This window comes from Schistocerca gregaria, chromosome X, assembly GCF_023897955.1.
Source record: "Schistocerca gregaria isolate iqSchGreg1 chromosome X, iqSchGreg1.2, whole genome shotgun sequence".
Taxonomy (NCBI): Eukaryota; Metazoa; Arthropoda; class Insecta; order Orthoptera; family Acrididae; genus Schistocerca; species Schistocerca gregaria.
Genome location: NC_064931.1, coordinates 692,740,490 through 692,752,757, shown reverse-complemented (window position 1 = coordinate 692,752,757; position 12,268 = coordinate 692,740,490). Strand labels below are relative to the sequence as shown.

The 12,268-nt window shown below is 36.1% G+C and overlaps 1 protein-coding gene across 5 annotated transcripts in view; it reads right to left on the bottom strand.

Moving 5' to 3' along the window:
• The window catches only part of LOC126297552 (palmitoyltransferase ZDHHC15B), a 264,807-nt gene that overhangs the window by 35,130 nt on the left and 217,409 nt on the right, over window positions 1–12,268 (bottom strand). For 3 of the 5 annotated variants that reach the window (XR_007552542.1, XM_049988478.1, XM_049988479.1), the window contains exon 8: window positions 6,923–7,003. The exons of the other annotated variants lie outside the window; for them this stretch is intronic. Coding sequence is in view for 2 of the 3 variants with exons in the window: in XM_049988478.1 (XP_049844435.1) it covers window positions 6,923–7,003 (81 nt within the window). In the remaining variant the exon portion in view is untranslated. The remainder of the gene's footprint in view (window positions 1–6,922; window positions 7,004–12,268) is intronic. 5 annotated transcript variants of the gene reach the window in all.

Sequence of the window (12,268 nt, the reverse complement as noted above, 5' to 3'; positions counted from 1 at the left end):
TACAAATAGTTATATGCATGAAAAGTTTTTATTTTAGCACAGTAAAGTGCTATATGAGCCTTAACATACAATAAATGTATTTATAAGAGTCTAAGACATATGCACTGTATGGAATTTATCACAACTGTGTGTATGTCCTTGTACAGATAGACAACTTGGTAAGCCTTACTTACATTCCAAATGTTGGATTTCAATTCTTTCTATCAAAATTTCAAAAAGTTTCTTTGATGTGGCTCTTTCCTGTACCTTCAATTACAACACAATAAACTAATACAATACAGTAATTTCATTGTCCTTAAGGCTCACAATACAACCTCATGACCCAGGATTTTAGGGGGTTAATGATAACAGACTGGCATCTAAGTTCTTCAAGAGCATGTTAACATTTCTAACAAGCTTCTTAAAATGCCAATTACATATTCCTGAAATGCTGCAGCCAATGTACAGAGACTGTTTCACAAGTTGCAATGGCATTATGTCTTCCATACAGATGAAAATATAGTACACGCAGCAAATACACTTGAAAATGTGTGTCGTAAACTACTAAATGCCACTAAAAGAGGCTACCTATGAACACTGGTGTTTAGTTAATAGAACATGCACATGAAACTATAAGCTCACCATGTTTCAAACTGAATGTAAGTCAAATTGCTATCATATGTAAGATTTGCAGTTTTCGAGCCTGAAATGACTGTTCTGTCATAGAAATTAACAGTATAGACACCGAATGTGAGTGTTGTCTCATATCAGGCTGAAGCAGATTGAATTGACATCTTCAAATGTGGCTAAATAGACTAACTTTACCAGACTCAGAGTGGACACCAGTGGTGGTGTTAGAGGGTGTTACTGAACAATGATGCACATGTACTAGAAGTGTGACTGCATTATCTATGCATAATGAAGAAAGGAAGTAACATGAAACTTCAACATTCTATTGATGACTGGGGTCATTAGAGGTGGAGCACAAGCTCAGCCCAGGGAATGACGTGAAAGGAAACTGGTCACATCCTTTTATGAATCATCCTGATATTTGATTTAGGAAAACCCAGAAAACTGCAGTCTGGATGCCTGGGCAAGGATTTGAACTCCAGCCCTCCCTAATACAAGTCAAGTGTCTTCACCACTCTGTCACTACTCTCAGTTGTGCATAAGGATACTTCCGTTGTGACAGTATTCTGATTCTGATGACGTGTGCAGATGGAGTGTCCCACCAACTAAAACAGGCACAAAAAGTGGACTTCGAAAACACACGTTGCATCACCACTGGCAAAAAAATATTGGGGATTTGGGATTATATTTTGCACGATGCCAGATGTATGAAACATTTCTGTCCATTTTGTCCACAATAAAACAATATTTGTTGTTTATGTAGTTCTTGGTCATTCACTGCAACTTTCTCTTACAACTACAATCTAATTTGATGACAGTGTTGGTTAGCACAATGACTGATAAAATCTTTCATGGCTGATGAAGAAGGGTACATGTATCAATTGGGGGTAAGGCCCCCTGGCTGGGAAATGACCAAGTCAAAAGTTACAAGCAAAGATCATTTGGATACCACTGACAGTCAACCTCCTCTTCTTCGCTTTCCATATCTTGAGAGGTGGCAGTATGGACCAAAATTACTGTGAAACACATCTCCTCTACTGAAAAAGTGCTAATAACTCCTAAGGTATGCATTTTAGAGCCCAATGTTTACTTGACAATTTTTGCTTTCGTTTCTGTCCATACTATCTCCTACTAAAATAGATATTGGAAAGAGCTTTTTCACAAATTTTAGTAAGCAGATGGTCATGTGATTCTGTTGTACATGTTATAGTATTAACTCCATATCAAGTGACATATTGAGGCAAGTATTGCTTTTTAAACGATGAACTTTACGACATTCAAAAGTTCTTAAAAAGACAAGTTCTGTGATATAACACTTGGGTTAATGTTGGCGCCAAAAGTTTTCACAAAAATATCCAAAAATGTGAATGGCAAGGCAGCCAGAATCAGCTATTGCAGTGTAAACACCACTCAGTAGGGCTTCCATGTCTGGCTCCATGATTGTATCAAGCCATTTGACTGTTAACTTGTTTCCACAAAAATTGTTACTTAAACATGAATATACACACACATTTGAAGTAGTTTTCCTATGCCCCTTCTGATGCAATAGAAGTTGGTGTACAGCTGCTCCATTTACGGCAATCATACCTGACCTTGTATCTTTGTCATATAATGTATGACCAAGTGGTAATATATATAGGAAAGAACAATATTTCTGTTGAGCAGGGGACCACAGTGAGTTATTGTTTTGAAAATAATTTAATTATCTCACACAATCAGAATTATTTATAATGAAATGGCTGGTTTCGGCTAGTGTTGGACAGCCTCAGATCACAAAATGCAGGACGTGGTTCAATTCCACCACTGGAGAAACCAAATTGTTATTCAAACTGATTGACGCAATGGGATCACCACTGTAGTGGCATCGAGCCATGCCTTGCACTTTATGATCTGAGGATGACTGATGCTAGCTGAAATAGGTCATTTTGTTAAAAATGAATGTGACTATTAATAACATAGGTCCATCTTCTTGCTGCATATTACAATGTAGACTCAGGTGAGAGCCCTACTTGGCAGTGTTTACATCACAATAGTCAATGCACATTTATTGGATACTTCAGCGAAAAGTTTTAACATTAACATTTACAACTGTTATTTCACTGAACTTATCTTTTCAAATCCCATTTAAAATTATGTTGTTCCATTTAAAATTATTATTCTTGCTTTGCTATCTTGATTCATAAAATAATTAAGATTATTACCCACACAACAAAATTATGTGCCCCTCTACCTATGATCACTTACCAAAACCGTGTCTCAACATCTTTCAACGTTCAAGAAATAAAACTGCTCAAAGGTTTAGGTGATCCATCCTGTACAATACACAGTAAAAGTCCAGGAACAAGAAACAAAATTATGACAGACTGACATAAAATTTAGCCAATACATAATATGAAACAACCCCAGGTGGGGAGGGGAGGGGGGAAGGGGGGGGGGGGGGGCAAGCTGAAGAAAATTCTGAAATCATTCACTGAGGAAGATCATACTACAGTTCCTCCTTTAAACAATCAGGTGAACACCAAAAACACAGATATCAAAATGCGTGACTGTGAGATATAAAATGAACTAAAATCACACTTAGATGAAAGGAACTGGACCTGACTTTACAAAGATGAAGTGAACAAAATAAAAGCATACAGAATATAAGACCAGCTCCATGGTTGTACTGAATAGTTTACAGCAGTTAATTTTTAATGTACAGAAATCTTCAGATATAAAACTAGCTTCAGGCGTACCTGAAGAGCAGGTTTGTAGGACCATAACTGTTCACAGGACATATAAATAGCATAGTACATATCGTAGGGAATGCCATACGGCTGTTTGTGGATATGCTCATGTATACAGAAAAGTCACAATGGCATAAAACTGCAGAAAAGCTCAGGAAGACTTTCTGATGATCAATAGTTTGTGCAGGTTTTGGCAGCTGGCCCTAACACAAACAAATGTGAATTATCACACATAATTAGGCAGAAAGACCAGTTATTGTTTGATTACAAAATTACTAAATGGTTACTGGAAAAACAACTTCTATTAAACATCTGGGACTATTTGTATAGTGCTATTTAAAGCAGAAGGACCATATAAAACTAATTTTAGGAAAGGCAGATGCTGGACTGATATTCATTGGAAGAATCCTCAGGAAAAATAGTCCGCCCAAAGAAGAGGTATCTTATAGAAATCTTCCTTCAACATATATCCAAGTATTGTTCCTCACTCTAGGTTTCTTACAAGGAACAACTGGTAGAGGGAGCACAGAAATTTTCAAGAAGAAAAGCACATCTTATCATGGGTTCACTTATAAAACATGAAAGTCACAAAATGTTCACCCACCTCCGGTAGCAGCAAATTCCGATACTCATTCATCATGGTGTGATTTAGAGTTAAAATTCCAAGGGAATCTGGTCTTCAAACAGTAAACCAACATATTGCTTCTCCCTATATACCCCCCATGAAAAGACTATGAATGTGAAATTAAGAGGAATTTGAGCTCATGCAGGGTATTGGCAGTATTTCTTCCCACACTTTGTGTGTAACTGTAACATGGAAGGAAGGGCCAAATGACACTGGTACATGAACTACACTCCACCATATACTGGAACATGGCTTGTGGAGTTTAGATGTAGATCTGCAAGTACCATGTATACTGGTATGAAATGAGCATTAAGATACAAATCTGTCGATACAGAACATTTGTTGTGAACGAGCCTTAATTTTTTTTAATTTTTTATGGTTCATATGACATCTGTCACAGATATTTAGTACACATTAAGTCATGGAACAAACAACATCATTTGTTTTCATCATGTTAAGAATGTCGAATTTTCTACCAGAAAGTGATGATTTGCGGAAAGTATTAATTTTTTGTTTTCATTTGAAAAAAAGTGGTGCAGAGTTGCATCAAATGGTTGTTGAGGCATAAGGTGATCATGTTCTATCAGAAGCAACATGCAAAAGATGGTTTCAAAGGTTCAGAAATAATGATTTTGATGTAAGAAATGAACGTGGAAGACCACCGAAAAAGTTCAAAGATGCCGAATTGCAAGCAATATTGGATGAAGATGATACTTTGAGACAGAGGCAAATGGCAGCAATGCTAAATGTTGCACAACAAACAATTTCTGACTGTTTGAAAGCTATGGGAAAGATCCAAAAGTATGGAAAATGGGTGGCACATGAATTGAATGAAAGACAGACAGAAAACCGAAAAACCATTTGTCAAATTTTGCTTCAACGACATGAAAGAAAATAAATTTTGCATCGAAATGCTACTGGCGATGAAAAATTGATTTATTTTAAGAATCCTAAATAGGAAAAATCATGGGTTCATCTGGGACAACCATCAACATCGTGTGCAAAACCATATCGATCCGGCAAGAAGACAATGCTCTGTGTTTGGTGGATCAGAAAGGTGTGGTGTATCATGAGCTTCTAAAACCCGGTCAAACTGTGAATACTAATCGCTACAGACAACAAATGATCAATTTGAACTATGCATTGATTGAAAAAAGACCAGAATGGGCCAGAAGACATGGCAAAGTAATTTTTTTTTACACGACAATGCACCTGCACACAAAGCAAAACTCTGCACACAAAGCAAAACTGGTTCAGGATACAATCAAAACACTTGGCTGGGAGCTGCTACCCCACCCGCTGCATTCACCAGACTTGGCCCCTTCCAACTACTATTTGTTTTCATCAATGGGACACGCATTGGCTGAGGAACACTTAGATTCCTACGAAGAAGTCGAAAATTGGGTGTCAAAAGACGAACATTTCTATTGTCGTGGTGTCCACAAATTGCCAGAAAAGTGGTCAAAATGTACAGAAAGCAATGGTCAGTACTTTGAATAAAATGTTTTTAATTTTCAATTCTAAATTAGTTTTTCATTTTCACAAAAACGCTCATTTCATACCGGTACACCTGGTAGACTAGGTTGAAGAAAGACACGAAAGACAATTCAGATATGGTCATGAATAGACTATGTTATAGTGGGAAACATTATAGTTTATATAGCCAGTAAATAGAAGTTCGATTTACTTTGTGCACATTTCTTTAATAGTGCATCAACTGTTTGGATTTGTAATGGAGAATATAATTTTTTTGAGACAAGCAAATTTTTCTTCACAGGGTTCTTGAGCAAGCTACCATATTGTGACGTGATACTATTACAGTATTTCAGCAGATTCTGTTTTCCATCAAAGTGTTTTCACAATATCACCTAAAATCCTGACGTGTTCCCTTTGGTGAACTGACATAAGATAGGTGCTCCTAGTATCACTACAATGTTTCCAATGATTGAACTTACAAAACTGTACCATTTTGGAGCATCTGCTCATAATAATGTGTTCTTGTATGATTCTTTATAGACATGAAGAAAACTGCAGTTTGGAGTGGTTTGTTTGAAAGAGTCATGCAAATCTGCAGAATGAATAGAGCTCACTATACAAGAAGATTATATCAAGATAATAAGAAGAAACTGAATATCACTGGCAATAATTTTAATTTTTGTGAACTTTATGGCTCTGCACCAAATTTTGAAAGATACAGAAATACAACATATAGAACAGTTGACTTTGTTATTAGAAAAAAATTACAAAATTCTACACAAGTTTAAAGATAATTAAATGTTAAGCTAGAAACAACTGCATCATATTTTAATGCTTTTTGCAATGAAAACTGTATTCAACATGCATGATGTATGTTATGGATTAACTGCCTCTACACTTGCTTCTTTTGGTCACAACATGCTCAATGTTTTTGTATCTCAAAATGTCATCATTATACAACAACAAGCAGCAGAGATATTAATGCCAAGAGAAAAACATGCATCATATACAGGGTTGCATTTCATACTGATGCACTTAAAATAGACATCTATCACATTAAGTTTGTAGTTTGCTTCATTGTATTGCAGGCATAAATAAATATGCAGTATTAGGTAACTACTTCCTTGCATAAACTGTAACTTAAAAGTGACACTCTAATATTAATCTTTCACAGTAGTTGTGTACAAAACCTCTGCTGGTTCATTAAACCCATCCACAAAGTCTATGAATCATTTGACAACAAAACATGTCAAACCATATGGAGTATGATGATAATATTGTACACTCAAATGAGTCCTCCCTGAAGCACAAACGTAGTATTAGGATCATTCAGCACAACTGCATCTTGTCTACAGGCAGTATTGGCACTGGCACTGGCACTACCGATGCTATATTAGTGACACATGAAACTGAAGGTGACATACCATAGGACTTGGAGTACACAGGGAAACATGCTAAAGCTGTTTACAAAGCATATGTTTCTGACCTGGTCTGTGTACTGCCCATCGAGTTGTATGAGCTGGGTTGGTGCTGAGCCCGGACTGGAAAAACCACACCATCGCCCAGACTAAAACAGAAGCACCACCTTATCTCTAAATATCTGTCCAACAAACACTTTCGGTGGTCCTATTAAGTGTATGAAAGAAACATCACAATCATTGTGACATCTAATAAAACAGCCCTTGGCACAATAAAATTCTTTTGTCACCAGAGAGCAGCAAATTCTGGTATACGAAGTGCCCAAGTATCCCACCGATGCCACTACTAAGCACTACAATAAGTACATGACTCAATAATGATGAATAATGTAAAACAATGTGCCACAAAGAAAAGCCATTAATTCAGGCAGTTCAAGCCACTCCACACACACACACACACACACACACACACACAAAACAATTATATGTATAAAAGCAAAATAACTTAAAACTGTAAGCAAGAACAATAACAGTGATGAAATACTGACAATAAATGAACTGAAAATTATATTTGTCAGATCATTGTCTTGATTGGTAGGATAACACACATGAAGACGATACAATTGCACACATTTTGAGCTGGTGACCAACACACATTAATTGTGGAAGCTAAATGGAATGGACTTTGATTCTTAATAACCCAGTACTCATTTTTGATTGTTAATAACCCAGTACTCAAGATCTATGGGTGCCTGTGAGGAACCTGGATGTAACAGTCAAATAGTGCATTTGGTGGAGTTGTCAGAGACAGAATACGAAGGTCAGACTGGAATTAGAATGTTTGTAGGTTTCCTAACAGAACAAGATTATGTAAGCATTAAACATAAACAGAAAGAGGCAAAATAGAAAACAAATGAAACACTGCAAAGTGATAAAAATAAATACAATTGCAATCGACTGATAGTGAGAGTAATTTATGATTGGTTACAGTTTGGTTATGCCTTTAAAACACACGCTTCTGCTAAACATTCTGTTACTATTCTGAATTCTTTTTCCTAAAGCTATGGGGAAAAGAAACTCATTTAACAATGATATAATTTCAGCAGTTTTGGATTTTATGCACATTTGTGTCAATGGTGTATTTTTGGCTAATTATGTCCTTTTGCTGTAACTTTCCATGCTGGTGAACTAATAAAGCATAACGTTTTAATACTTGAAATTAATTCTTCCTGTGATATTTTTGAATTTGGTTCCATTGCAACATATTTACAGAAGATGGTGCTCTTTCTCAGAATTAAAAACAATGAATTTAAAAATTATTTTTGTCCACTCTTCCATCTGCATTTTGAGCTATCCCCTCTTTTTTTTGTTGTTGTCTTGGCCTGATCATGTTTGGTCTATTGTACTACTAGCAATAGTTAGATTTGTAAGTTAAAGTAGTACATAACTATGAAAATAATTTTTTGTACTATCAAAGACTCTGCAATACCGATCACATCATTTTCTATGATAGCAGTTAATTGGACAAAGGGTACTGTGTTTCAAGTAATTAAAGAGTAAGAACAACCTTAACATAATCACGTAGAGAAGGAGATTTTCCTGAATAAAGATAAAAGAGTGCCAAAGGCATTGGAATGAACAAGTAGTTGCAGAGCAAGCCCACAACAGCTAAAAACATTAGTGAGAAAAAATAGTATTGTGTAAGAAATGTACTGAAATGAATCAAGCATCTATGTCTCACTTTTGGTCTATAGCAACAAACTTTTCACTATTTACTGCTTCTAGTATTGAGGGATCCTCGACTGTCATATTAAGGAGACGAAACAAAACACGGGCCAAAAATGAAAACCTGAGAAGTCAGCATGATTTCTTGTGATACAAATTTAGGGAGGAACTAATTATACAGTGATGAGGGAATCTCTAATCTAGTATTGACAAGTACACATATACATAGAATTGAAACACTAAATTCTCAACTAATAATGTGCTCTGTGGTTTTACATAGATGTTTAATTTGTGTTGCAGCTATAGCTACTAGTTCATGCACAACTTATTTTTTAATTTTAATAGCAGAAGCGAAGTCATTTACTTCCAAGATTTGACACTACCGCATGTCCAGAAAACTGCATTAAAAATTTTAGCAGGATCACTTGAAATCCATTATTAGGATGCTCCACCATAACACCATCTTATTCAGTCAGAAGCTGGTGCAACATCTTGTGCCTCATACAATGCTAAAAACTGTTTACAAACAGAAAAACACATTTACACAGTTTCTATCAATATTACTGCCACAACCAATACTGCCTATAGCAGCTCGATGGTGAAGGGAGAATGAGTGCTGGAGTGTTGTGACAGTAATGGTGAAGAAGGTTTCACCTTCTGACTCACCTACAAGTCAAAGTTTACTTAGGAGGCATCCCTGTGTTGGTACTTAGTTATAAGTGGGCCACTACATTTGCCAGAAATACTCCACATACTTCTTTAAAACTGATTAAAAATTTTATTGAGTTGAGGAACTCTTAAAAATAACTGCCTTTTAGTCTCTGTGACTATTTGTAAGGCAATCCTTGCACCTTAAAATACTGCAACAGTCACAATCAGTTCCAGTCTCTCTTCTCATACAACTGCAGACAGACATTTCATTCTACTGAGTAACAGGTTGCTTCATGGGCTTTTATAAGTATTATGGGATGACTACTTCAATAGCTTAGATCCTGCTGACATGTTTCACCATATTCTGGATACTTACTTCTTTATCTTTCTTACATGGACTGCTCTATCTGTTAACATCTACTGAATTAAAAGAAGATAGATTACTGCTTAATGTTTCATCACAGACAAGTACTTTGGAGTCCACGCACAAGGCTACTGGTATACCTTTTTGAAAGGAATAATTCCAGCATTTGCCTTGACCAATTTACAGAAACTGTAGAAAACCTTCAAATGGATGTCCAGATGGGTATGTGAAGCCCATTATTCCTGAAAGTGAGTTTAGTGTCTTAAAAATCGCACTACTTCACTCGGCCCTTCGTAAATAGAGAAACTCATGACTACCCTACCTATTGGGAAGGTGTACTGAGAGCACAAAATGCATTTTTCATATCCAAGTTCCCAAAAAGAAGAGTAGAGACTACAGGGAGTTGATTAATAGTGTGTATGAAACTTCTTTGGTCTATGGTCTTGGGGGACAATACTGCCTGTAAATTTTTGGAAATGGGTATAGGTCATGAGTGGAAAGTACAACAACAGCTACCCCACCTCCATTTCAGTCATCACTAACCCACACATCAGTTGTGAAAGTAGACTTGTTGAATGACATTAAAATTTTCCAATTGTCAATAACACATGTTTTGGGCTCCTCACCCCACTGAAGCTGCTTCTTTGGATGAAACTGCTTCTTTGGATTAACATGGTTAACAGAAAATTTAGCAAAATCAGCTCTAACATTAAAGTTTTGTTCATGTAATTTACATCACACCATTTTCTTCATCTAAATAACTTTTCTAAAGAACTGAAAAGTGTACTTCACACCATCACTACCTTTTCTGTGCAGGTTGTAAATGGTGTGAAGGAAATATGAGTGTAGCTCCATATGCACCCTCATCTATTTTATCTTCTTACTATACTACTCCCAAGAGATTGGAGATGAAGGCTGCAGAACTGTTTTGCAATCTGCTTCAGATGTTGCAGCTTTAAACATAATTTAAGAGCTCTGTAATTTTACTTCTTAAGTCCATGTCAGCTTTCTGAGCATTTCTGTAACACTTCAATATGAGTTTAATCAAGTGGCCACATATCTAGCAGACTTATCAACAGTTTCTTTGATAATTTCTACATTAATGTAAACTGGTGAGTACCTCAACACTGGAGTAATACCCAAAAAATTTCAGAAGTGTCGTGAATGCAATATACTTTGCCGCTCCTCTACATGCTTTGAGGATTCTTCAAGAAACTAGATATTAATTATTATGATATAGTCAAGTGGCAGATCAATAATGCTAATTTTGATATCAGTCAGTAAAAGATACAGTGTCAAATTTCTTTCAGAAGTCTAGGAATATGTAATATTTCTGTTGGCATATTTCCATCATTTGCAAAATAAAATGTGGGGGATGTGAAAGGGAGGGTTGGGGAGGGGGAGGGGATGATAAGTTGCATTTCACATAGGTGAAATTTCAATTGATGCATAATTTTAATCAAAAGCTTTTATGCCTAAATAATTCTTTATGGTACAGTTCAGAATATGTTCTAGATTCCTATGACAGAAATTTATTATATTCATCTATTATTGTGGGTATATACTCTTTTACCCCACTTATAAACAAGAGTAGGCTCTATTTTTAGTTACTTGAGATATTCACAAGAAATTTAGATTAAGGTGGAGCTGACAGCATTGTGTACTTAACTGTAGACACTGATAGGATTTTCTGAAGTATTTGGCATATTAGTTGGTCTCAACAGTCTTAATTATTTTTCAACGCTGGAGTTTGGCACTTCTGCCAATCGTCAGAGTTTGTTCAGCATTCAGAGGATGGAATGTTACTACAATCTTCCACCACTAATGATTACTTTAAGATTTCAACTTCCCTGTACTACTACCTATTTTCATGCTAATCTGAATCTTGTATGATTTTATAAAAGCTTTTCGATTGGTAAATTACTTTACACTAGACTTTCTAGCTGTAACGTATATGTCCACAAATTACTGGTAACATTTGCTTGTTGGTATTCTGCAATCTTTTTTCTATCAACATTGCAATGAATTGTTTTCCCAATATTTCATGAATGTTGTGTAACTTGTCTACATATGTTCTACTTAAGATAAATATTCCAACTCTTGTTGGTGTTTGCTCATCAGTGCCAGGAAACAGAAAACTGTCTCTGCATTTAGTAACCATTGCAACTACAATGGTATTGTGATCACTAATTTTTCCCCTTTTGTTAACAGTGAAAGGTCATGTTAGGTTAGGTTTTGTTGTTGTAGTTGTTGTTGTTGGTGGTGGTGGTGGTGGTTGTGGTCTTCAGTCTAAACACTGGTTTGATGCAAATCTCCGCTATAGTCTCTCCAAAGCGAGCCTCTTCATCTCTGCACAAATACTGCAGCTTACGCCCATTTGAACTCTAATACTCTAATGAAGCCTTGGTCTCCCTCTAGAATTTTTGCCTGACACTTCTATCCATTACCAAACTGATTATTCCCTGATGCCTCAGTATGTGGCATATTAATCAATCACTTCTTTTAGTCAGGTTATACCATAAATTTCTTTTCTCTTCAATTTGATGCAAACCTTAAAGTTTCCATTTCTTTTCCTTAAATTCTAATTCCTTTTCCAAATTTCTCCTTTGCTTCGTTTATTGCTCGCTCAGTGTCCACACTCAATAGCACTGGGCAGAAGGTACAACCCCATCTC